Source organism: Bufo gargarizans, chromosome 2 (genome assembly GCF_014858855.1).
Source record: "Bufo gargarizans isolate SCDJY-AF-19 chromosome 2, ASM1485885v1, whole genome shotgun sequence".
NCBI classification, from domain to species: Eukaryota; Metazoa; Chordata; class Amphibia; order Anura; family Bufonidae; genus Bufo; species Bufo gargarizans.
Genome location: NC_058081.1, coordinates 138874846 through 138900574, shown reverse-complemented (window position 1 = coordinate 138900574; position 25729 = coordinate 138874846). Strand labels below are relative to the sequence as shown.

Here is a 25729-nt window from a genome sequence, read left to right as displayed (position 1 = left end):
GACGCAAACGGCAAAACAGATACGGCCCTGTGCATGGGGCCTTAGGCCGCTTTCACAAGACTAAACCAGAAGTAGATTCTACACACAGATAAGCTATATGGAAAGATTTGCGTCTGTTCTGTGTTTTTGACCTTTGTTTTCGCTCACAGTCACTGATGGATATCACTGAACAAACACTGACTGTTAAAGCAGCCTGAGGCTATTTTAACACTTGCGGCAGAGAGATCCGGCAAGCAGTTCAGTCGCTGCAGCATACGTATGCCAACTGATGGCATTTGTAAGACTGATCAGGATCCTAATCAGTCTTAAAAATGCCTGATCAGTCTGAAAAATTTATTGAAATGCATTTCTGGTGTCATCTGGCAAAACGGATCCGGTATTTATTTTTTCCACCTTTTTTTTCAGTCTGCATGCGCAGACCGGAAGGACGGATCCGGCATTCCGGTGTTTTGAATGCCAGATCCGGCACTAATACATTCATATGGAAAAAAATTCCGGCATTCAGGCAAGTCTCTGTTGTTTTTTTTTCACCAGAGATAAAACCGTAGCATGCTGCGGTTTTCTCTTTTGCCTGATCAGTCAAAATGACTGAACTGAAGACATCCTGATGCATCCTGAACGGATTACTCTCCATTCAGAATGCATGGGGATATGCCTGATCAGTTCTTTTCTGGCATTGAGCCCTTTTGATGGAAATCGGTGCCGGAAAAGAAAAACGCTAGTGTGAAAGTAGCCTTGGGCTACTTTCACACTAGCGTTAGTGTGATCCGGCAGGCAGATCCGTCGTCGGAGCTGCATGCCGGATCCACCGATCAGTGTGACAACTGACAGCATTTGTAGACGGATCCAGGTGCAGATCCGTCTACAAATGCTTTGCAAGAACGGATCCGTCTCTCTGCTTGCCATGCACAGACCGGAAGGACGGATCCGTCCTTCAGTTGTTTTGCAATGCCGGATCCAGCACTAATACAAGTCAATGGGAATTAATGCATTTCAGCGACTGATCAGGCATTTTGGACGGACATAATACCGCAGCATGCTGCGGTATTATGTCCGGCCAAAACGCCTGACAGTGACTGAACGAAAGGCATACCGATGCAAACTGAATGGATTTCTATCCATTCAGAATGCATTGAGATACGCCTGATCAGTTCTTTTCCGGCATAGAGCCCTTTTGACGGAACTCTATGCCGGAAAAGAGTAACGCTAGTGTGAAAGTCATATAGACCAAATATCAAAATGAATTCATGTTGGTGAACTGGTCCTATTAAAAACTGGTTCAGTCCATGGGTTAAACAACTGATGAGATCAGCGTGGCAGTTTTTTTACTCCGTTACTATTGACTTTAATGGTAAATATGTGATAATGAGTGATAATATCATATCGGTGTACCTTACAAATTATTTTATTTATTACGAAAAAATACCCTAAGGTTGGACATTCTTTTTCCTCTCCTCCCTAACTAATTTAATTGGACATCTAGTAGAGTATCTAGTATTTCTGCATTACTTGTCCCCATACATTTTAGATGAGGTCCTACTGAAACCTGTGTGTTTAGTTGGGGTCCTACAGTAGATTCAAATATAATGGAGGTAAGATCTGCGTGGAGTTTTAGGTATCTTCTTGCTGACATGTTTTCTTGTACTTTACTTTTAACAATTCACCAACTGATCAAACATTTCTTTTTTTTTTTCATTGTAGAAAATCGATGATTTTACTTTGGAAACAGATTCAAATGGTAATCCTGTCATGGAAGATGGAAAGGGCCGATGCCCGTTTGATCCAGAGTATAAGTCCTCAGCCATAATGGTTGGTAAGTAGAGCTCCTCCAAGAGATTAGCATAGTTTCCTCAGTCATAGTTTCACGATTTTACATACTGTACACTGCTTACTCAATTCTTCTGTCTTGGTGCCAGATGGGGACCTGTATGGAGGCACTGTCAGTACCTTCCAAGGAAATGAGCCCATTATCTACAAGAGTGAAGACAACAAGATTACTCTGAAGACTGAGACCTCCTTGAACTGGCTCCAAGGTTGACCTTTGATTTACGTCTTTGATAAGAATGTGTTCAGACATAACATGGCTTTTGATAGAGATCAGGGACTGTGTTTGATGTATGCAGAACCTTCCTGAATTGCAAATATTTGCCTGTAATCCAACTGTTCTCTATAGCTGAACTAGCAGGAACTCCTTGTTGGGGATTACTATTCCTCTGCTCATAATCCCAGAAAGAACCGACCATTTAAGTTACTATATTCAAGGAGGATATGGCTGTATCAGTATAATTTAGAGAAAGCAACAATGGAGGCATATTTGGAGATTATTGGGGATGAGTACTTTCTAGGTGTAAATAAGAGCATAGCAAGAATACTAATCCGACTGGGATGTGTGTGTGTGTGTGTGTGTGTAGACATGCAACGTGCCGGGTCCGCAGGGGAAACATGTTAGGTTACGGTGGGCCGATGGGGGTAGTAGTTCATTTACTCACTGTTAGCAGAGCCCCCCTGTGCCAGCAGTGCAGTGGATGGGAAGACGGCACTAAATCCTCCGGGGCACTCTCTATTGCAGGGAACACCAGCCAGATGGAAGTTGAGGTGCCCTAATGGTAATGGGTATGCTTAGGGTGCTTTGGTGGCTGGGCACCTGTGTTCGTGACGCCAGCACCGTAAGGTGCAAATGTTGAGTGTAGTAGTGGTAATGAAGAGTCAGTTGTTGTAAAACAATTGAACGTTTATTTGAATCAATAATCTCAAGGCAGATGTTACAGTCCATTAATAAAGTGCATTCGTATGGCACCAGTAATCATTCAGATGTTAAGGTAATTGTAACCTTATATCAGGTTTAGGCAATTGTCAATGGAGGGATTTTCTAATGCTGTTACTTGACGGGCAAAGACTGAGTATATTTACTTCAAGTCCCAACAATAGCACTCTGGTACTAAATATGCTGTTTTCCACTTATCTTGATCTATCCAATAAAGGCGTTCTCCCTCGTGGCAGGCATCAGTCTTCTGCTACATTATTTGCAGGATGCTCTCCTGAAGTATTCAGGTTTTTAGGTTTCCACTATATCCCGGAAGGCTTCTAGTGAATAAGGACAATTCTGTGCACTAATTATCCATTTGTGTCCCTGCACTTGGAAAGTCGCTTTTAGGCACTTGTGCTGATGAGGTCCATAGGCTAGACTCAGCTGTAACCCTCACTAGGCTTGCTTCATATTTAGACATAGACCTATGGTCTTGTGCTTGGCTGCTGTAGATAAATGTTTGCAGTACTCCCTTAGCCTGGCCATGACCAAGGGGTAGGAATAGCAGACAGACTAAATGGTGGACGATGCCTGTTCCTCCCCTCCATACACTCTGTAGTAACTAACTTCACTTCCTGTACTAAACACACCCAAGATATATATATGTGGTACCAGCATCACCTAGGGGCGAATGGGTGAAATGACAATGCCAGCCTGATAATAGAAAATACCATACAATGCAAATACATAGGCAGATATTTAAAGTGTCCCTTTCACACACATATGTGGGATGCTGCAGACACTGTGATCAACTGTGCCCTGGACCTGCCATTAAACTCATTATCCTCTGCTTTGTTATTGCAGATCCAGCTTTTGTTGGCTCAGCTCATATTCCAGAGAACCTTCCCGAAGGGAACCCCATAGGTGACGATGATAAGATTTATTTCTTCTTTACGGAGACGGGAAAAGAGTTTGATTTTTTTGAGAACCCTATTGTGTCTCGGATTGCTCGAGTATGTAAGGTAAGAGTATTGAAAAACTTCATTTCTGTATAAGGCTTGTTTCACATATGCATGAAACAGATCCGGCAGGCTGTTCCAGCCGGGAATAGCCTGTCAGATCCATCCCTGCATTGCCGGAATACCCCCGACCACTATTATAGTGAATGGGGCCATACGGGATTCCAGCAGTGCACGGTTGCACCTGGCAGAGAAGGCTCCGACAGGCCGTTTCCAGCCAGAACAGCCTGCCAGATCTGTTTCATGCATATGTGAAACAAGCTTAACATGTCCCAGCCTATAAATACATCATCAATATCAGATCAGTGGGGGTACAACAACCAGCACCCCAAAGACTAGCTGTTTGCAGCAGGCGCTGGAAACATACCAGTGGATGGAGCCAGAAGCAGAAGGCTCAGTCCACTGTGTAGTGACCATGACCGGGGTACTGTAGCTCAGCTTCCATTAAGTTTAATACTGCAGTATGCTAGTACGACTACAACTCAGTGAACCGAACCTTCTGCTCCCACATCCATCCGCTGTTATGTTACTGGCTTTATCGGTAGCTCATCAGTGGAGGTGATCTGATAATGATGACCTGTCTGAAATAAAAGGTCATTAGTATCTAAATGGTGGACAAGCCCTTTAATGTGGTATAAGGGCTGAAAGTGAAGAAAGTCTGTTAGCTCTGCACCAGCTGAAGACCTCTGTTCAGTGACTTCATACTACAGTATATGATTGCAAGAAGACCTCTCTAAAATTTCATAGGCTGAGATCACATCTGCATTACCAATTCAATTTTTCTGGTCCTTCAAAGGCCCTTAAATTCCCACTTATGGCTACAATGCAAAACACTATTTAGAAACACATGCCATTCAAGAAACCATGTCCGATGATTTGGATAGTAGGAAATAGCATGAATTCACATTAGATGAATGTCAGCCTATGGAGGTCTCCTGACTCTTTCCAGACAGCAGATATTATGGAAAAGAAGGATTGCCCATTTGGATTTCAACATGTCCAATATTTTCTCTCTCAGGGGAGATAAACTACTGTCAGATTTGACTTTCTTTATTGCAGGTTGTGTGTATAACATCATTCAAAATTAGTTCTCCCTACACCAATACATTGGACTTTTGAGACCATCACTCATTCCCCTTCACCCCCAAGGCCTTTTCAAGTTGCAGGGTGGTCTTATCCCAGGGATCGTGCACCACCTTTTGCTTATGTTATAGTGCAGGAGCTCTGGACAATGAGAATGGGGCCAATCTGAGCTGTTGACCCGGATGCCATCCACCCTGTAGGAGCCACAGAGGCTACATCAATGGCATGCAAATCCTACTGTATGCACTTTTTGTCATGATGATATCTGACTTTGTCTATAAAGTCAATGAATTCTCAGATCCCAAAACCTAACCACCAACACGGTATTAATTCTCTAACAATTTTTGTTTTTTTAATGACTCCTTTAACACCATTATATTGTCCTTCTCCTAGGGTGACCTTGGTGGCGAGCGTGTCCTACAGAAGAAGTGGACTACGTTCTTGAAGGCCCAGCTTCTATGCACTCGCCCAGAAGATGGTTTCCCGTTTAATGTTTTGAAGGACATGTTTGTTCTCACTCCAGGAGAGGAACATTGGAAGAACACCATGTTTTATGGGGTCTTTACTTCGCAGTGGTAAGCAGAATGTTATTGGCATTCGATCTATGTGTGAATTTGAGGAACACCCAAGATTTTTGGCTTTCCTTTTATAAGTCCCATGCTGCGATTTAGGCTACTTTCACACTCGTGTTTTGGGCTGATCCGTCATGGATCTGCAAAAACTGATCCGTTACAATAATACAACCGCATGTATCCGTCATAAACGGATCAGCTTGTATTATCTGTAACATAGCCAAGACGGATCCGTCATGAACTCTATTGAAAGTCAATGGAAGACTGATCCGTTTTCTATTGTGCCAGATTGTGTCAGAGAAAACGTTTGGCTCAGTTTTGTCAAGCGGACAGCAAAACGCTGAAGGCAGCGTTTTGGTGTCCGCCTCCAGAGCGGAATGGAGACTGATCGGAGGCAAACTGATGCATTCTGAGTGGTTCCCATTCCATTCAGAATGAATTAGGGCAAAACTGATCCGTTTTAGACCACCTGTGAGAGCCCTGAACGGATCTCACAAACGGAAAGCCAAAATGTGAATGTGAAAGTAGCCTTAGCTGTGATTGCTGTTTTTAAAGTTCATTACAGCCTTGTATTGTGGACTACATCGCAGCCTTTCCTTTGTTTTATAATTGCTACTTTGTCCTACTTCTCAGTTCCAAAAGCTTGTTCATGTGACCGTTAAAACGGCATGGCGTTTACAGGATCACTTCTGATCACTATAATTAAACACATATGGAACCTATATAATATCTGTAGTAATTTGATAAATGGTCTGGGAGTTGTAGATGCAATCGCACCACTTAATTCGAGAAATGTATTTTTCCCTCCAGGAACAAGGGAGGTGTTGGGAGTTCAGCTGTATGTGCCTTTCCAATGAGCGATGTGCAGAAAGCGTTCAGTGGCCTCTACAAGGAAGTGAACCGCGAGTCTCAGCAGTGGAGTACATACACCGATTCTGTACCGGAACCACGACCTGGAGCTGTAAGTATCGCATGTGCCTCACAGTATATTTTAGACCAGGAAAAATATAATCTTTCATCCTATGGTTATCAGTGCAGCTTCCTGCACTAGCAGATTCCATTATGTACCTGGCTAAGAGTATATCTGAAACCACAGCAAGTTCTAGAAAGCCATGTATGGAGCTTTAAGTAATTACAGATGATCAGACCCGGTTCCTGTTTCTCCCCATTATCCTTTGTGCTACATAAAAGTTCAGAAGCAGTTGTCATTATATTGGATAATGTGTGTCAACAGTGCCCCCTTGTGGACAAACTGTATACACCCTGCCGAATTTTGACAGGTAGCGTCTTGCCGCTCTTGCAGTTTTTTACACTCGTTATTTATATTCTGTTATTTACAGTATATAGCACCAACATATTCTACAGTGCTCTACACCGAATCCGTCTCCCTGTAGGGTTTACAATCTACATTTTTCTATGTTGAGGACTTGCACACAGTCTGTGACCGTTTATAGAAAAAGCCCGTTAATCTTAGCATGTTTCTTTAAAATGTACAATCCTGTTAATTCCTATTCCACAGAATTTGTATTTGAGGCACGCATTGTCCTTTTGTTATTATTAATATTTACTAGCGCCAATTAGAAGTGGAAGATGATCTGTTCTGCAGTTCTATTGATCGATCTGTATATCAGTTGGCACACAGCTCATTGGTGCTTCTTGGCTACGACTATACAGTTTGTTCATATTTTTTCATTTATTTATCCCCACAGTGCATTACTAATAAAGCAAGAAACATGAAAATCAATTCCTCCCTGCAAATGCCGGACAGAGTACTGAACTTCATCAAAGACCACTTCTTGATGGACAGTCCTGTGCGGAGCCAGCCTCTGCTGCTGCAGTCACAGATGATCTACCAGCAGATCAGCGTGCAGAGGGTCAAGGGGCTGAAGAAAACCTATGATGTCATGTTCCTGGGGACAGGTAATGGCGGCCGGACTCCACGGACCATTCTATCCCAGTTTATTACAGTGGGTTCAGTGGTAATATTACTTTCCATTCCACAGATGATGGTCGGCTGCACAAAGCTGTCCATGTGAATAAGAAAGTCCACGTTATTGAGGAAATTAAACTGTTTCCAAGTGCAGATCCAGTCCAGGAGCTACTGATAGATCACAGCAAGGTAAGGACGCTGGCTGATTTTGCAATAGGCTACAAAATGGTTAAAATAGGTTTACATCATTTATAAAGTGTCAGCGTATATCCCAGTGCTGCGCTCAGAATCAATTCATGCACGCCATGAAAAAAAATTGGCCAACGGGAATGGGTATGGCGTAATAATAAGGATGATAAATCCCCAAACATGACCGTGCCACCGCTCACCCACTCCCTTCTGGTCTTTGTGCTGCAGTCCTGACGTGCCCGACTACCCACATGATCGCTGAAGCTAGTCATTGGCCTCAACTGTGTACGGCAAGAGGCCGCTGAGGCCAGTTATTGGTTCCAGCTGTTACATAGGCAATGGGGCACTCCATGGCTGCGGCACACAAAACAATGGCGGAAGGGAATTTATCAGGTGAGTAATGGGTCTGCTGTTATCTTTGGCATTTCCCCGACCATTGGCATTTCAGTAAGGGCTCATGCCCACGAACGTAATGGCTTCGTGCCCGTGCTGTGGACCGCAAATTGCGGTCCACAATGCACGGGCACAGACCGTGGAGCAGCCGCATGTGGATCACGGACCCATTCATTTGAATGGGGTCCGCGATCAGCATGCGATGGTCCGCACCGCAAAAAAGTAGTGCATGCACTACTTTTTTGCGGTGCGGAGGCACGGCCAGAAACACCACGGAAGCACTCCGTAGTGCTTCCGTGGAGTTCCGATCCGTGCCTCCGTTCCGCATCTCCGTGATTGCGGACTCATTCAAGTGAATGGGTCCGCGATCCATGATGCGGAATGCACACAGCCAGTGCCCGTGTATTGCGGACTCGCTGTATGAGGGCTGCAATACGGCCACGGGGGCACACTGTCGTGTGCATGAGCCCTAATACTGAGAAAGATAGTTGATACATAGCAAACAGGAACTGAAACAAGTTGCTACACTGGTAACAAGAGTGTTACTAAAGATAAGTTATTAATTCTCAGTATACAGCAACCATTGCAATTTGATACTATATAGTGGTGGTGTGTGTGAGTCAACATAACCACCGTCATAATTATAAAATCCGTACCCAGTGTGGGTATTCGCTCTGGTAGGCAGATTAGCGGATGCAGTACAGGGGCAAAAACAAAGTGTTTGACTAAGGCCACATGCAAACGACCGTGGTGTGTTTTGCGGTCCGCTAGTTGTGGATCCTCAAACCACGGATGGCGTCCGTGCACGTTCCGCAATTTGCGGGACGGCACGGACAGCCTTTACATATAACTGCCTATTCTTGTCCGCAAAGCGCGGACAAGAATAGGACATGTTATTTTTTTTTTTTTGCGGGGCCATGGAACGGAGCAACGGATGCGAACAGCACACGGAGTGCTGTCCGCATCTTTTGCGGCCCCATTGAAGTGAATGGGTCCGCATCCGAGCCTTTAAAAACGGCAGCTCGGATGCGGACCAAAACAACGGCCATGTGCATGAGGCCTTAAACAGTGCAGTGTTTATTCACACAAACAAAAATGACAGTTTGTCGTCTTGGTGTTCATTCACACCATGGCAAGTCCACAGAACAAAAAGCATTCACCTTGTCAGCGGTTTTGGCAGTAGCAGTCCCCAACTGGCTTTAGGGCCTGCTTCCCAGCAATGCAGCTCTCAGCCCTTTAGTACAGCACACATTATGCAGATCCCAAACCACAGAGATTCACTGTGAAATGGATGATAATCTGCCCAGCTGAGACTGCTGGCTGGGTTTTATATCCCTCACCAAAACCCGGCCTGGAATGTGGGGAACAGCCACCCTCCAAGTAAGAGCAGGCCCGGATCGACTTTACAGCCACACTAAATAACCAACAGTATCAGTCATCACTAGCTGCCGCTGGCACTTAAAAATACCGGCTCTTACCTCACAGAGGCCAGGAACCTCGGTGACACATATCTTCCGTCAATGACGGGCCCTTGCGCTTTCCTACACCAGCTACCAATATTACCAATATATTGAAAAAAATCTAAAAAAGAAAAACAATAACACTGATAGTTTTTTTGTTTTTTAATATCACCAGAGGCTTTATTTGAGAATGTAACACAGATAAAGAATAAACATGTCACACGATGAGAGAGATTAGTGTAATTCAGTTTCTTTTAAAGAAAATTAATAAAGGTTATTTTTTATATCCTGAATCATTTTGGGCCTTAAACAGAATTGCCATAGCTATTAGCTATTGATGAGTGTTCTAGTTCAGGGATTCACAACCTGCCGCCCTCCAGCTGTTGCAAAACTCCCAGTATGCCCTAATAGCTGTAGGAAGTCCAGGCATGCTCGGAGTTGTAGTTTTGCAACAGCTGGAGGGCCGCAAGTTGGGCATCCCTGCTCTAGTTGTATTGTAACCCAGGATGCACAATGCTGTAGGACAACAGTGCCAACCACTGTGCCACCATGCATGGTGCTATTGATTTTCTTTTTCTTACAGATCCACATGTACACTTTCACCTTTTCTGAAGGCCAATTAGTTTTTCTGACAGCTAGGCAATGTGTATCTCACATGCCGTTTACAATTATGTTACTAATTAACAGGCATTTTCTGTAAAAATCAATATCTAAGTCTTATTAACCAGTGTGAAGAGATATACTGACTGCTCGCGCCTTGATTCTCCATTTGTCACCTTGCAAACTCATACGTTGTTGTGTCCTGTACAGAACCTGGTTTACGCCTCGTCTCGTTCCATGGTGGTACAAGTTCCAGTCTCAAACTGCAGTATGTACATGAGCTGTGGGGAATGCATCCTCTCTCGTGATCCCTATTGTGCATGGAGCAAGAGAGGCTGTCGCAGCGTCCACCACCATTCACATGATCCAAACATCCAGTAAGTGGTCCCTGTGGTGTCCCTTTCCGCAGTGCAGGCTGTACATATTGATTTTTTATTTACTGTTATTTTCTGTATTTCTCCAGGCACTGGCTGCAAGATATTGAAAATGCAGATACTGAAAAACTTTGCCAGCAGACCAATAGCTCAGCACCTTCAGGACGGGTTATTGTATCAATTGGTAAGTCACTGAAGGACTGAGATGTGTAATAATATGAAATCTGGTGTAATAATAACAAATGTTTGTGTAGATGGATATGAGATGTTATAGAGATAATTAGATAGTAGATCAATAGATAGTAGATGGATATGAGATAGATAATAGATAGAAGATAAATGTTGTAAGGATCGCTCTCTCTGACTGGAGCGGCCATGACGGACTTCTCATCAAACACAAGGGTTTTCAAGCTCAAACAGTGCTTTATTTCAAGTTTTGCATCACTTGGCACAATGAAGTCGCAGCTTCACATCACAACGTCTTACATCAACACAAAACAATAAATCCTTGCCCGGCTAGGCACTCTCTATACAGCGGTTTTCCCTAACTCACCTCTAGGTCAGTGTTCACACTGCGGTATTCGGCTTCACTCAGCCATGAGGTCAGACAGCTTCCTAGCTTGGTCCACCAGTCCTCCTGGGAGTGACCATGCAATACATTGGGGGTATACGGTCCAGCAGTCCTCCCGACTCTGACCATGTGACATCCCTCTTCTCCAGATGTCACCAGGCACCCCCCCAGCCCTCCTAGCTGGGACCACACAAACCCTTTGCAGGCTTCCTTCTCTCCCCCCTAAGGCCTCATGCACACGGCCGTTGTTTTTGTCCGCATCTGCGGCTCGGATGCGGACCCATTCACTTCAATGGGGCCACAAAATATGCGGACAGCACTCCGTGTGCTGTTCGCATCCGTTGCTCCGTTCCGTAGCCCTGCAAACAAAATATAACATGTCCTATTCTTGTCCGTTTTGCAGACAAGAATAGGCATTTCTACAATGGGCCGCCCGTTCCGTTCCGCAAATTGCGCAAGGCACACGGGCGGCTTCCGTGTTTTGCAGATCCGCAATTTGCAGACGGCAAAAAACGGAATGGTCGTGTGCATGAGGCCTAACTGACACACTGAGGTCTGCTTTATCCCCCAATGATTATCCCAGCTGGCCTCAGCTGAGATTACCTCGGGCCATGTGGAATAAGGGTGTGGACTGGCAGGTTCCCACTGCCTCTCGTACTGCACCGTACACGTCACCACAATGTGTACACACTACATGAGAGATATTTAGATATTAGATAGATGATAGATAGATAGATATTAGAAAATAAATAGATATATTAGACAGATGGATAGATATTAAATAAATAGATATTGGATACATAATTAGATAGATCATAGAAAGATAGATATACAGATAGGTATTTGATGGATAGATAGAATAGGTAGATATTAGAAAGATAGTTAGAAAGAGAGATGGATATTGGATACATAATTAGATAGATATGGGAAACAATAGATAGATATTAGAAAATAGATAGATATTGGATGGATAGCTAGATAGATGCTTATTATTACAGTCAGTAGAATTGGTTATTAATCCATTGACGGTTTATCCACAGAAGAGCCTGAGTGTAAGAAGATTGTGCTAAAACCGAATAATGCTACTACTCTGCCTTGCAACTTGTTATCCAACTTAGCCTCTCGTCAGTGGGTTCACAATGAGAAACCTATTGATGCCTCATATTTTGTATTCGAAACGGGAGACCTGATTCTTGTGAACAGCCCTGAAAGACTGGGAACATTTGAATGCTGGTCAGTAGAAAAGGATTTCAAAAAGCTGATGGTAAAGTACTGTGTTCAAACAGACAGTACAATAAAGACAACCACTCAAAGGACCCAAACAGAAATGATCTTTCACCACGTTAGTGCCATTGACAAGGATGTCAACTCCTCAAAATATCTTCTTTCCTCTTCCTCGGGGAGTAGCTCTGCCCAGCTATTAGGGAAATCTTACTGGAATGAATTTTTAATAATGACTATACTTTTTGGAGTGGTAGTAGTCATCATGATATTTTGCCTTCTGTATAAACATCGCAGTGGAATGAAATCAATTCTGAAACCAGTAGAAAATTCCAACAAGAAGCCAAGTAAAAATGCTGAAAATGTTCCTCTAAATGGGAACAGTGTTCCTATCCCACAAGCTGACCATAAAGGTTATCAGACTCTAAATGACAACTATATAATCAGCACTCCTGTTCACGACTCTTTGATTGCTAGTAAAATAGTTTCAGAATCAGAGAAAAGACCTCTGAATGTCAAGGACACTCTTGTGGAGGTATCTCCAACCTGCCCAAGACCAAGAGTACGACTGGGCTCAGAAATAAGAGATTCTGTGGTATGAGAGACTAAAACAAAAGACATTCCTGTAGCCACAAACCACTTAAGGGATCACAGGCACCTGTTCAACAAGGCTTTGTGATCCACAAGTATTCTATGTGTGTGCATGCAACTTTATGATGATGGTCAAAACTTGATTGTCAACCCAGGCTACCTACATATGGAAAGCTTCACTGCAGAAAGTATACAAGTGTACATTGTGGAAAGACAGCACATCATCTTCTGTTACAATCATCATCATCATGGTTTCTAGACACAGAAGGACAATTGTGTTTAGAAGCATGTGCACACTTGGCTTCCAGGTAGCACATTTCCATTTCAACACTCATCTGATAAGCCGTGTACAAGGACCATCTTTGAGTAATTTGCACATGGTTAGTAGAAAGTTGGAGTACTAGTGTTATTCCTCCACTATGGCTGGTATTGAGAATCAGTTATGGAGAAAAAGGAGAAAACCAAATGTCATTGGAGATCCACAAGGCCTTGCCATGTTTGAAGATCACCAAGAACGTTGTACCTGTGAATATTTTGTAGATCACTGAGCATTTGGACTTTGTAATTCTGGAAAACAAATGGACATGGTGTCAGTGTTGACAGGTTTTATTTTTACGAGAAGCACAATGAGTCTGGCACTAGCCATGAAAACGGTGTTCAAAAATAGTCGGGTACCTTGTCAACTGGTAGCAATATTCTACTGCAAAACGCCTCACAACAGAAGTGTAGGAAACCCTCCTGTTCGACGGAGGAATTGTCAGATATTTGCCACATCGTCCAAGCAATCATCATCACGAGCACTTGTTGCACCTACTGCTGATGATCATCCATATACTAGATCCTCTGTTAATATTAATTGTGTTTTTATTATGTTTTTTTATTTTATTTTTTTCATTACCTTTTTGCTTTGTTAAAAAAAATGTGAAACCAGGAAATGGTGTTATGGCACCAACAACCAGCTATAATCTGCCTAAAGTATAAAAGGTACACACACGGATTCTTTAATTTATCTGTTAGAAATTACAACACATAGGGTTTTTTTTTGTTTGGGGGAGGGGGGTGTAAATACTGTGTATTTGTCATGGGTTTTTATTTGCGTTTGTTTTCTGAGAACGTGTGTGTAAATGGGATGTTTTCTGTATGCCATTATTCCAAGTGACCAGTAGGGAAACAGAATTTCATTCTTCGTGAAATGTCTGAATCTGGCCGGTCACACTTTTTCCAGTGCCTTCATAATGTGGGACTGTGTTGACATACACAAGCTTGAATGGTCATGCATCTTGGGCTCATTGTGTCATTGGTGTAACCTATAAGATGAAAGAGGTTATGGAAGCTGTAGGCACACTCTTCCTTGGCTAACACAAGATACTGATTGTGGGGTGTCTGAGAGTAGAATGCAAGCACATGCTCTTCGCTCCTAGAGTGCCATAAATGTCTGCTCTGAGCAGTGTTTAAAATACCAAAGTAGTTGGAGTACTATTAGATGTTGTATAGACTTGCACAAAGTACTTTTGTGCAGATAAGGCTGCGAGGATCTCTATGTAGGGTCATCCAGGCAAGCAGCATTTTTATACACAAGGAGAGCTTCAAGCTCTCCACGAGAATGGCACTAAAGGGCTGGGCTGTAGTCTAGCTACTTCTTTACAAAGCACACGTACCTCAGCTGTAATCAAGCTCCAACTTTCCTATTCATGTTACAGAACAATAGTCCATAGACCTTTATGGAAATTTTCATTTTATGGAAGGAGCATTGATCAATGTTGATTTGGATAAAACTTCTTTAAGTCTTTGAATGTACAGTATTGAGTCAGTAGCATCTGATCTAAAGCACATTCCCACATAATACGACTCCCGTAGCCAATTCTACATGCATAAATCAGTGACTATCTGTAGCATGCATGCTAATTACCAGATCTACAATGCTGTGAACCAGCTGCTGCTCGACAGGGATATTTACCGGTACTACACTGAATATAGAAGACCACTAGGACTCTGACGTAATTTTACCTGTGTTGCAAAACAATAGAAACGCGCACCTTATCACAACCCATGCATGGAAACGTCCCATCTGTTGTAAATATACTGTATATGTGCCGCTTTTCTGTGCCAAATGTTTTGTCAGTAGGTGGTGTTGGTGAGTCCTATTGTACAGTCTGCTTCCCTCTGTTGATTTGCAGTTTCTGGACATTTTTTATTACAGCACTTTATTTTTAATAAAATGTGGAATATATGCACTCTCATTTTTTTCTGGAAAACTTGCATTGTAACATTTTGCATTTTTGCTAGATCTATTACAGAACATTTTACATTGCACTTGAGACCAATGAACGTGAAGTCACCTGCACTAAGCTGTGAGAAGGTGGCGGCACTACTGCGAGCACCACTGCCTTCTCAAACAGCTGATCCACGGGATCCGGTTTCAAATATGGATGACCTATAAAAAATCTTGTAAAACCCTTTTAAGAAAATCCACTCTCCAGCACATCTTTCTTGAGGAGGCTCATGTCTTGACCAAAGAGAAAGGGGAAACATTCACCAAGGGAATATTAGGGAAGGTTTCCTCCCCTCTTTTCGATCGAAAAAGATATCCCGTGGGAACCAATTTCCCAAACATTTTGTGCAAGGGACCAACTGTGTAAAATAACATGTGAAATCCATTCACCATTCTGAATTTATCATGTACACTGATACCTGGATGATTGTGCCAAGCAGGAGAGTTGAATTTGGGTCAGTTGTGGGGTGGGGATTGTTTGAGCTTCAGCTGATGCAGGTAAAAGATAACATAAACTGGTTGTGATTAGAAAAGGGGGAAAAAAAGGGACTCCCCAGAAACAGCTCCAGTGTTACCTATAGGCTGTATCTGGTACTGCAGCTAAACATAGCCAAGTCTCTATCATTTTTAATAAAGAGACATAAGGATGTGACAGTATTGTGGGTGCACAACCAGAAATCAAAGGACAAAAACCATACTAAATATAATGTGCCAAATAATATACGATATCTCACAAAAGTTAGTACACCCCTTACATTTTTGTAAACATTTTATTTCATCTTTTCATAAGACAACACTGAAGATATGACACTTTGATACAATGTATGGTAGTCAGTGTACAGCTTGTATAACAGTGTAATACTGGTGTGTGCTCAAAATAACTCCACACACAGCCATTAATGTCTAAACCGCTGGCAACAAAAGTGAGTACACCCCTAAGTGAAAATGGCCAAATTGTGCCCAATTAGCCATTTTCCCTCCCTGGTGTCACGTGACTCATTAGTATTACAAGGTCTCAGATGTAAAGAAAGACAAAAAAGGGGGTCAGTCAGCACATACCAAACTGCAGGAGCACATTGCTATGGCAGGGAACAACATTAAAAGACAAAACATGCAATGCGACAACTCACTGCAATATAGAGTACAAAATTGCATAATAATTACAAGTGCTACACTATAAGTGAGAGATACTTGGCAAATCGTTTTGTACAAAATTATTTGAGCCGGTCTGCCGCACGTCAAGACGATCTCTGTTAGACGGGTTCCTAACACTAAATTCTACCTGTTAAGTGCCATGATGGCTACCATACACTTCAGGGAGTGGAGTGGGCCTGCATGCATGTTGGTACCTGCACTCATTGGATACAGTGGAGGCCATTTTGGCACCCAAAATGACAGTTATTGAAGCAGACCCAGCATGCATGTGGAACCTACACTCCCTGAAGTGTATGGTAGCCGTCATGGCACTTAACAGGTAGAATTTAGTGTTAGGAACCCGTCTAACAGAGATCGCCTTGACGTGCGGCAGATGGGCTCAAATAATTTTGTACAAAACGATTTGCCAAGTATCTCTCACTTATAGTGTAGCACTTGTAATTATTATGCAATTTTGTACTCTAATATTGCAGTGAGTTGTCGCATTACATGTTTTGTCTTTTAAGGTCTCAGATGTGAATGGTTAGCAGGTCTTTTAAATTTGGTGTTATCGCTCTCGCACTCTCTTACACTGGTCACTGGAAGTTCAACATAGCACCTCATGGCAAAGAACTCTCTGAGGATCTGAAAAAAAGAATTGTTGCTCTACATAAAGAAGGCCTAGGCCAGTGATGGCTAACCTTGGCACTCCAGCTGTGGTAAAACTACAACTGCCAAGATGCCCCCCTTGCTTGGCTGCTCTCAGAACTCTATAGAAATAAATGGAGCATGCTGGGAGTCGTAGTTTCACCACAGCTGGAGTGCCAAGGTTAGCCATCACTGGCCTAGGCTATAAGAAGATTGCCAACGCCCTGAAACTGAGCTGCAGCACGGTGGCCAAGATCATACAGCAGTTTAACAAGACAGCTTCCACTCAGAACAGGCCTCGCCATGGTCGACCAAAGAAGTTGAGTGCACATTCTCAGCGTCATATCCAGAGGTTGTCTTTTCAAAATAGACGTATGAGTGCTGCCAGCATTGCTGCAGAGGTTACAGGGGTGGGGGTTTGCATGTCAGTGCTCAGACCGTACACCGCACACTGCATCACATGGCTCTTGTCCCAGAAGGAAGCCTCTTCTAAAGATGATGCCAACAAACAGTGCTGGAAAATAATGGTGGCCACACAAAACATTGACGCTTTGGGCACAATTTGGCCATTTTCAATTAGGGGCTTACTAGCTTATGTTGCCAGTGGTTTAGTCTAGTGTTTATCAAGCACCAAAGTGCTCGGGTGCTCTGGCCGAACAAATCGGGATGCTATAATGGAAGTCAATGGGAGAACCCTAGCATTAAACCAGACACCCCCTGCTCTGAAGAGGGGAGGGTGCCTGGTTCATAGGAAGAGGTCAGAAATTGATGGAAACGCCACCAAAATGGTTCAGGAACAGCATGGGGAGGATGTCTGGATGCATCTTGGACTCCCAGGTCACTGCTGGGAACGATGTTGTCCGAGTAGTTGTTAAATAATATGTGATATAATATTAATTGATATTTAATATAAAGTATGTATTACACTACACAGTGACACCATTTATAGTGATACACAAGGGTGATGAGAAGTCTGTATGGGAACATCAAGAACTATATTTGAAGTCTACCATATATGACATTAGTAAAGACAGGCCTGTATCTATGGTATAAATGACTGACAGGGACAGACAAGGGGTGGTCTTACAATGACTCTCAAGTCTGTTGTTGGTTGCTGGAGAAGATGAAGGGAAGACACATGGAGCTTGAGAAGAGGGTTCCTGACCTTCAACAATAATACTTCAAGGACTACCAACATTTACTCATGGACAATAGATTAAGACTTTTCCTAACCTATTTCTGTAAGTAATCAACTCTTATGAAGACTGAAAATAAATCACATCATTCATTTTTTATATAACTCTTGTTGAATCCTGGTGATGAGTACACCAGGTGTTCTTTACTCCAAATAAGCATACACTAAAATTGGAGAGGATTACCAAATCAGGTTGATACATTTTTCATACATAAATATTTTACATAAAGAGACATATTACAGTAGTACGACACTTTTACAGACTGACAATAATACGCACAAAACCGAAGATAACATCGCTTTTAGAGGAAAAATTGTTAGGAAACATTCTTTCCTGTATATTTACTTGTATATAAAGTGCAAGTGCTACCAAAAATTACAAGGAAGAGGCACTCCGATACAACCTGTATATCGCATAAAGGAGGGCCTCATTTACATTGTGGTACAATTGTTAATGAAGTGGGACTCCTACACTCATAAAGCCTATGCACTAAGTGAAAGGGCTGCCAAAAATTACAAGGAACCGGCACTCCAATACACCCTTTGTTACACATAAAGGAAGGCATCATACACAGCCTTGAAAAATTATGATTGATGGCCTGCTGGTGACCCTCAAAAACATTTGGAGCAAGGGCCTGCTGATCTGACCATCTAAAACATTATGTGTGAGGGCCTGCTGCCGCTTTGGTGACTCTAGATAACCTGGGGCCGATTGCACGTCCCTGTGACGGCAACAATCCATTCGGATGTCTGCCCTATCAACTTTCAATGTTATTTTCAGAGCAAACCATGGTGACCACGGGTAACGGTGAATCAGTGTTCGATTCCGGAGAGGGAGCCTGAGAAACAGCTACGTCTACCACATTCAAGCAAGGCAGCATGCGCGCAAATTACCTTTTAGGTAGAATTAGGTGAGGGCCTGCAGGTGAGCTGACTCGATAAAAGATTTTAGGTGCGGGCCTGCTGGTGAGCTGACCCTGTAAAAGATTTTAGGTGCGGGCCTGTTAGTGAGCTGACTGTGTAAAAGATTGTAGGTGAGGGCCTGCTGGTGAGCTGACCCTGTAAAAAATTATATGCGAGGGCCTGCTGGTGAGCTGACCCTCTAAAAGGTTGTAGGTTAGGGCCTGCAGGTGAGCTGACCCTCTAAAAAAATTATATGTGAGGGCCTTCAGGTGAGATGACCTTGTAAAAAATTATATGAGAGGGCCTGCTGGTGAGCTTACCCTGTAAAACATTATATGCGAGGGCCTGCTGGTGAGCTGACCCTCTAAAAAATTATATACGAGGGCCTGCAGCTGATCTGACCCTGTAAAACATTATATGCGAAGGGCATATATGTGAGGGCATTATATGCGACAAATAAGCATGTTGATATGATGGAAGAGGAGAAGGAGGAAGATTCAACCATATACCCTTGTTTGTGGTGGAAGGGGTGCATGGGAATACAGTGTATTCCTTCCTTTTTAAACAACATATTTAAAGTGCCTTTATGTTCATCAGCTTTCCTCTGGTGGAGTCGAGAAGTCATGGTCAATCCAGGCCGTTTTCATTTTTATAAGTCAACCTGTCAGCATTTTCAGTTGACAGGCGGATAATCTTATCTGTTATAATGCCACCAGCAGCAGTAATTACCCGCTTGGACAAAACGCTGGTGGCAGGGCAGGCCAGCACCTCCAAGGCGTAGAGCGCCAGTTCGTGCCACGTGTCCAGCTTGGACACCCAGTAGTTGTAAGGCACTGAGGGATCATTGAGGACGCTGACACGGTCTGCTATGTATTCCACCATCTTCCCAAATTTTTCCCTCCTTGTGACACTAGGCCGCGTATCAGGGTGAGGGTGCTGGCGGGGTGTCATAAACTGTCCAAGGGTTTGGAGAGTGTTGCTCTGCATCTGTTGGAACTGCTGTGTGTTCCCCTTGTCTCCCCTGCTCGGTTGGCCAAGGAACTACGGACTTCTTCTGGTATTGCACTGTTTTGATAGTCCTCTCCACCAGAGAAATGAGAGATGAGAAGTTCTCTTTGTAGCGGGGGTCGAGAAGGGTGAACAACCAGTAATCCGTGGTGTCTAAAATGCGTATAACACGCAGGTCGCAGAAAAGGCAGCCTAACATGAAGTCAGCCATGTGTGCCAGAGTACCAATGGGCAAGACTTAGCTGTCGTCATTATGAGGATCACTCTCAGTCTCCTCATCGTCTTCCTCCTCTTCTGTCTACCCACCCAGAACAGGTTAAATTAAACTTCCATGGGTACTACCCTCTGTAGCGGAGGCAACCATCTGCTTCTCCTCCTCCTCTTCATCGTCCAATTTGCGCTGAGAAGACGAACTGCGGGTGGTCTGGCTATCACCCTGTGTAATGTCTTCCCCCATTTCCACCTCTTCCACATGCAAAGCGTTGTCCTTAATTGTGAGCAGCGAGCGTTTAAGTACGCATAGAAGTGAGATGGTTACGCTGATAATAGCGTTATCACTGCTCACCATCTGTGTTGATTCCTCAAAGTTTCTTAAAACCTCACAGAGTTCAGACATCCATGCCCACTCCTCGCTTGTGAATAGAGGAAGCTGACTGGAAAGGCGACGACCATGTTGCAGCTGGTATTCCACTGCTGCCCTCTGCTGCTCACAAAGCCTGGCCAACATGTGGAACGTCGCACAACAGCCAGTGGGCTGACAATTTCAAGCGCTGCTGCAGTGTTGACAGACCGGCTGAAGCTGTCGATGACGTTACACTGCAGATGTGGCCCTGGTAATGTCACTGTCAGAAGCGGACCGCGTCTATTGACAAAGTACACTGGATGTCACAGATATTTTTGGGATGCGCACACTTTACACAGGAGATGTGGCGCAGCTAATGTCACTGTCCGCAGTGGACACTGTATATCACAGATATTTTTGGAATGCGCACACTTTACACTGGAGATGTGGCGCAGCTAATGTCATTGTCCGCAGCGGACACAGTCTACGCAAAAAGTACACTGTATGTCAGATATATTTTTGGGATGCGCACACTTTACACTGGAGATGTGGCGCAGCTAATGTCGCTGTCTGCAGTGGCCTATTGTACACTATTTAGCGCAGGATGTGCTAAAAATATAGATATTGCTGCCACACACAATAGTCCTTAGAAGGACTTTTGGGTCTGTAAAATTTTAGCAATTTAGCACAGGTTGCGCTAAAAATATAGATTGCTGCTGCCACACACAATAGTCCTTAAAAGGACTTTTGGGTCTCTGAAAAGTTTTGGTGGTAAAAATATTCTTAAATCACTCCCTACACTGTCTGTCCCTTCATCAGCACAGCTCTCCCTGACTTAGGCCTCATGCACACGACCGTTGTGTGCATCCGTGGCCGTTGTACCGTTTTCCGTTTTTTTTCGCGGACCCATTGACTTTCAATGGGTCTGTGGAAAAATCGGAAAATGCACCGTTTTGCAGCCGAGACCATGATCCGTGTTTCCTGTCCGTCCAAAAAATATGACCTGTCCTATTTTTTTGACGGACAACGGTTCACGGACACATTCAAATCAATGGGTCCGTGAAAGAACACGGATGCACACAAGATTGGCATCCGTGTCCGTGATCCGTGGCCGTAGGTTACTTTCATACAGACGGATCCGAAGATCCGTCTGCATAAAAGCTTTTTCAGAGGTGAGTTTTCACTTTGTGAAAACTCAGATCCGACAGTATATTCTAACACAGAGGCGTTCTCATGGTGATGGGGACGCTTCAGGTTAGAATATACTGAAAAACTGTGTACATGACTGCCCCCTGCTGCCTGGCAGGTGCTGCCAGGCAGCAGGGGGCAGACCCCCCCCCCCCCTGTTTTTAACTCATTGGTGGCCAGTGCAGCCGCCCCCCCCCCTCCCTCCCCTGTAGTTAACTCATTGGTGTCCAGTGGGCCCCCCCTCCCTCCCCTGTAGTTAACTCATTGGTGTCCAGTGGGCCCCCCTCCCTCCCCTGTAGTTAACTCATTGGTGTCCAGTGGGCCCCCCCTCCCTCCCCTGTAGTTAACTCATTGGTGTCCAGTGGGCCCCCCTCCCTCCCCTGTAGTTAACTTATTGGTGTCCAGTGGGCCCCCCCTCCCTCCGCTGTAGATAACTCGGTGGCCAGTGGGCCCTCTCCCCTCCCTCCCCCTCCTAATTAAAATCGCCCCCCCTATCATTGGTGGCAGTGGAGAGTACCGATCGGAGTCCCAGTGTAAATTCTGGGGCTCCGATCGGTAACCATGGCAACCGGGATGCTACTGCAGTCCCGGTTGCCATGGTTGCTTAGCAATTTGTAGAAGCTTCATACTTACCTGCGAGCAGCGATGTCTGTGACCGTCCGGGAGCTCCTCCTACTGGTAAGTGACAGGTCTGTGCTATAGGCAATGCGCCGCACAGACCTTTCACTTACCAGTAGGAGGAGCTCCCCGGCCCCCCTCCTTCCCTCTATTGTATTTATATCATTGGTGGCACAGTGTGCGGCCCCCCCTCCCTCCCTCTATTGTATTTATATCATTGGTGGCACAGTGTGCAGCCCGCCCGGCCCCCCCTCCCTCCCTCTATTGTATTTATATCATTGGTGGCACAGTGTGCGGCCCCCCCAGCCCACCCTCCCTCTATTGTATTTATATCATTGGTGGCACAGTGTGCGGCCCCCCCTCCCTCTATTGTATTTATATCATTGGTGGCACAGTGTGGCACATATTGGTGGCACAGGGTGGCACATATGGGGTGTTTCTGTAAACTACAGAATCAGGGCCATAAATATTGTGTTTGGTTTGGCTGTTAACCCTTGCTTTGAAATTGTATCTCTATTTTCCATTAATTCTTGTGGAACACCTAAAGGGTTAGCAAAGTTTGTAAAATCAGTTTTGAATACCTTGAGGGGTGTAGTTTATACAATGGGGTAATTTCTGGGTGGTTCCTATTATGTAAGCCTCGCAAAGTGACTTCAGACCTGAACTGGTCCCTAAAAATTGGGTTTTTGAAAATTTCTGAAAAATTTCAAGATTTGCTTCTAAACTTTGAAGCCTTTGTAACATCCCCCAAAAATAAAATATCATTCCCAAAATGATCCAAACATGAAGTAGACATATGGGGAATGTAAAGTAATAACTATTTTTGGAGGTATTACTATGTATTATAGAAGTAGAGAAATTGAAACTTGGAAATTTGCAATTTTTTTACAAATTTTTGCTAAATTTGGCATTTGTTTATAAATAAAAATGTTGTTTTTTTTACTTAATTTTACCAGTGTCATGAAGTACAATATGTGACGAAAAAAAACTATCTCAGAATAGCTAGGATAAGTCAAAGCATTTTAAAGTTATCAGCACTTAAAGTGACACTGGTCAGATTTTCAAAAAATGGCCAAGTCCTTAAGGTGAAATAGTCCTTAATGGGTTATAGAGGATCGGTCACTCCTCCTGACATGTCAGCTGTAGTAACTACTTGCATCCCCCCATGTAATAATAATTCTGGAGCATCTATTCTTATGACTCTCTGCTGTGCCATTCCTGTATTATTCCTGCTAGAAGTTTACAAATAAATTACAAACAGGTTCTTGGCAGTAACCAAAGACAATTACCTCTCCCAACTGGTTCAGGACCTGACTAGAGGAACGGCCATATGCAGCCAGCCAGTCGCAGGGGCAACACGTGCGGTGCACGGTGGACCGATGAGGGGCCAAATAATATAACACACAGTTCATCAGTTTACTCACGGTTAGTAGATAGCCTCCCTGGGCTGGCAGCACAGTGTTGAGGTGGACAGCACAAAATCCTCCGGGGCACTCTCTGTGGTAGGAAGCATCAGCCAATATGGTGGTTGAGGTGCCCTTGATGTTAGGGGTGCTTAGGGTGCTTGTTGCGGCTGAGTCCCTTGGTGTTTTTTGTCGTGACGCCAGTACCGTTAATGGTGGTACAACCATAGGTAGTAATAATGAGGTAGACAGTGGTAAGATGCAACTCACAACTTTTACTTTGGATGTCTCTTGGTTGCAGCAGTACAATTATGCAGTCTCTAGATGGTACAGATTTAATGCTGCAAATCCACTGTTTTAGGCTGTTTAGGTTTTGTGGCGTTGGAGCAGTGGGTTAGGTGTACCTGGTTCCTTTAGATGTGTTGGATCCTATTCCTTGACTTTCCCTACAAGCTGAATATTTTTAGACAGGAAAACTAAACTGTCTCTTAGAAGGTTGGTGTGGCTGCCTGAAGCTATAAAACCTCCACCATGCAAAGGTGTCTGTGGCCCTCAATAATGGCTCTTATCACCGATGAATTCCTAGGAAAGCTTTTCCAGGGAGACAAACTCTTCTCCTACTGGTCAGGGATGCAAGTCTATAGTCCAGCTACAGAAGGAAAACGCTCTTCTGCGCCTAACATCTGAGTATCACCTCCTAGCGAAGTTGGCTCCACTCACTAATCTGTGTTGCGAAGTCTTCACTCTATCTTTCCTCCCACTAATTTGATCTGACTACCTCAGATCTGCTCTCTTCTGAACTACATTTTCAACTGCCTAATCTCCTCTCATCTCCACAACAACTGGCCTAGGATATATTTAGGACCTGAACTTTATCCCCATCTAGTGGTGGGATGTATAAATTACACCTAATAGGCCTGTTAACAGGGATTTTGCAGATACATACATACAAAATCATACATTACAACCTAGTGCTTTTAATAAAGTAAAAAATGCTTTGAAGCAGTGCCCACACACACGTAGTGGGACGCTGCACATACTGGACTTAGTATTAACCAATAGACCTGACAGAACAACAGACGTGCAGGTTGGGGGAGAGCTGGGAAGTAGTGACCATAAAGTAATAACATTCCATTTGTCATTCAAAAGAGTATTTGTTCAGGGAGGAACAAAAATACCAAAGTTCAAAAAAGCTACATTTAGCCAACTAAGAGAGGCCATAAGCCTAACACACTGGGACAAAGTCCTCAAAAATAAAAATATAGCCACAAAATTGGATATTTTTGAAAGCATTCTAAAATCTAATTGTGAGAGCTGCATACCTTATGGCAATAAAAGGTTAAGGAACAAGAAAATTGATTCCTCCAAATGGAAGAATGAACAGGTGTCTCCTTCAGGCCTAATACAAACAATAGGAAAAAGCAACACACAGAACCCAAACAAAATACAAGAAGGGAAAGGAAAGACTTAACTTCAAAGGAGCTATGGAAGCAACAGGACCTCCGCCGAGATCCACACACTAGCAATCCACAACTGAAACTATAAACCGCACAGCATAGTGGGAGAAGCAACTATAAATAAGGAAGTTTAAATGACCACATTAGCAACACCTGAGGCAAGGGGTGTGGCCATACCAGAAACAATACAAGACGCCTATTGATCCAAAGGGAAAACCTGTCAGATAAAACCACGTGTTGCCAGTCTCACCAATCTCCTGCCACCTGTGATACCGACAGATTAATTGCCAAAGAGAGTAAAAATAATGTTCTTCAATTATCCTAATGGCAAAAAGTATAAATCTGAAGGTATCGGCCCTTTACAGAGTGATGAGGGGGGAGTTGCAGAGAGCAATGAGGAGAAAGCAAAGCTATTAAATATGTTTTTCTCCACTGTATTCACTGAAGAAAATAAACTGTCAGATGAAATTCTGAATTTAAAAGTAAATTCCCCATTAAAAGTGCCCTGTCTGAACCAGGAAGAAGTACAATTGGACTTATTCTCTGTATCCTCAATTACATTTTTAAAACATAAAAAGTTCAGTTTTCACAA

General features: G+C 43.6%; 1 protein-coding gene across 2 annotated transcripts in view; it reads left to right on the top strand.

Annotated features, from left to right (window-relative positions):
• SEMA4B (semaphorin 4B) overlaps positions 1-14979 on the top strand; it is a 66546-nt gene extending 51567 nt beyond the window's left edge. The window contains exons 5-14 of one of the 2 annotated variants that reach the window (XM_044279505.1): positions 1702-1813; positions 1917-2033; positions 3611-3768; positions 5242-5423; positions 6231-6381; positions 7130-7340; positions 7424-7539; positions 10203-10369; positions 10456-10550; positions 11981-14979. In XM_044279505.1, coding sequence (XP_044135440.1) covers positions 1702-1813; positions 1917-2033; positions 3611-3768; positions 5242-5423; positions 6231-6381; positions 7130-7340; positions 7424-7539; positions 10203-10369; positions 10456-10550; positions 11981-12759 — 2088 coding nt within the window. In that variant the 3' untranslated portion in view covers positions 12760-14979. Of the gene's footprint in view, positions 1-1701; positions 1814-1916; positions 2034-3610; positions 3769-5241; positions 5424-6230; positions 6382-7129; positions 7341-7423; positions 7540-10202; positions 10370-10455; positions 10551-11977 lie in introns of both variants that reach the window. The other variant, XM_044279504.1, reaches the window with a different exon arrangement.
• The last annotated feature ends 10750 nt before the right edge of the window (positions 14980-25729 follow it).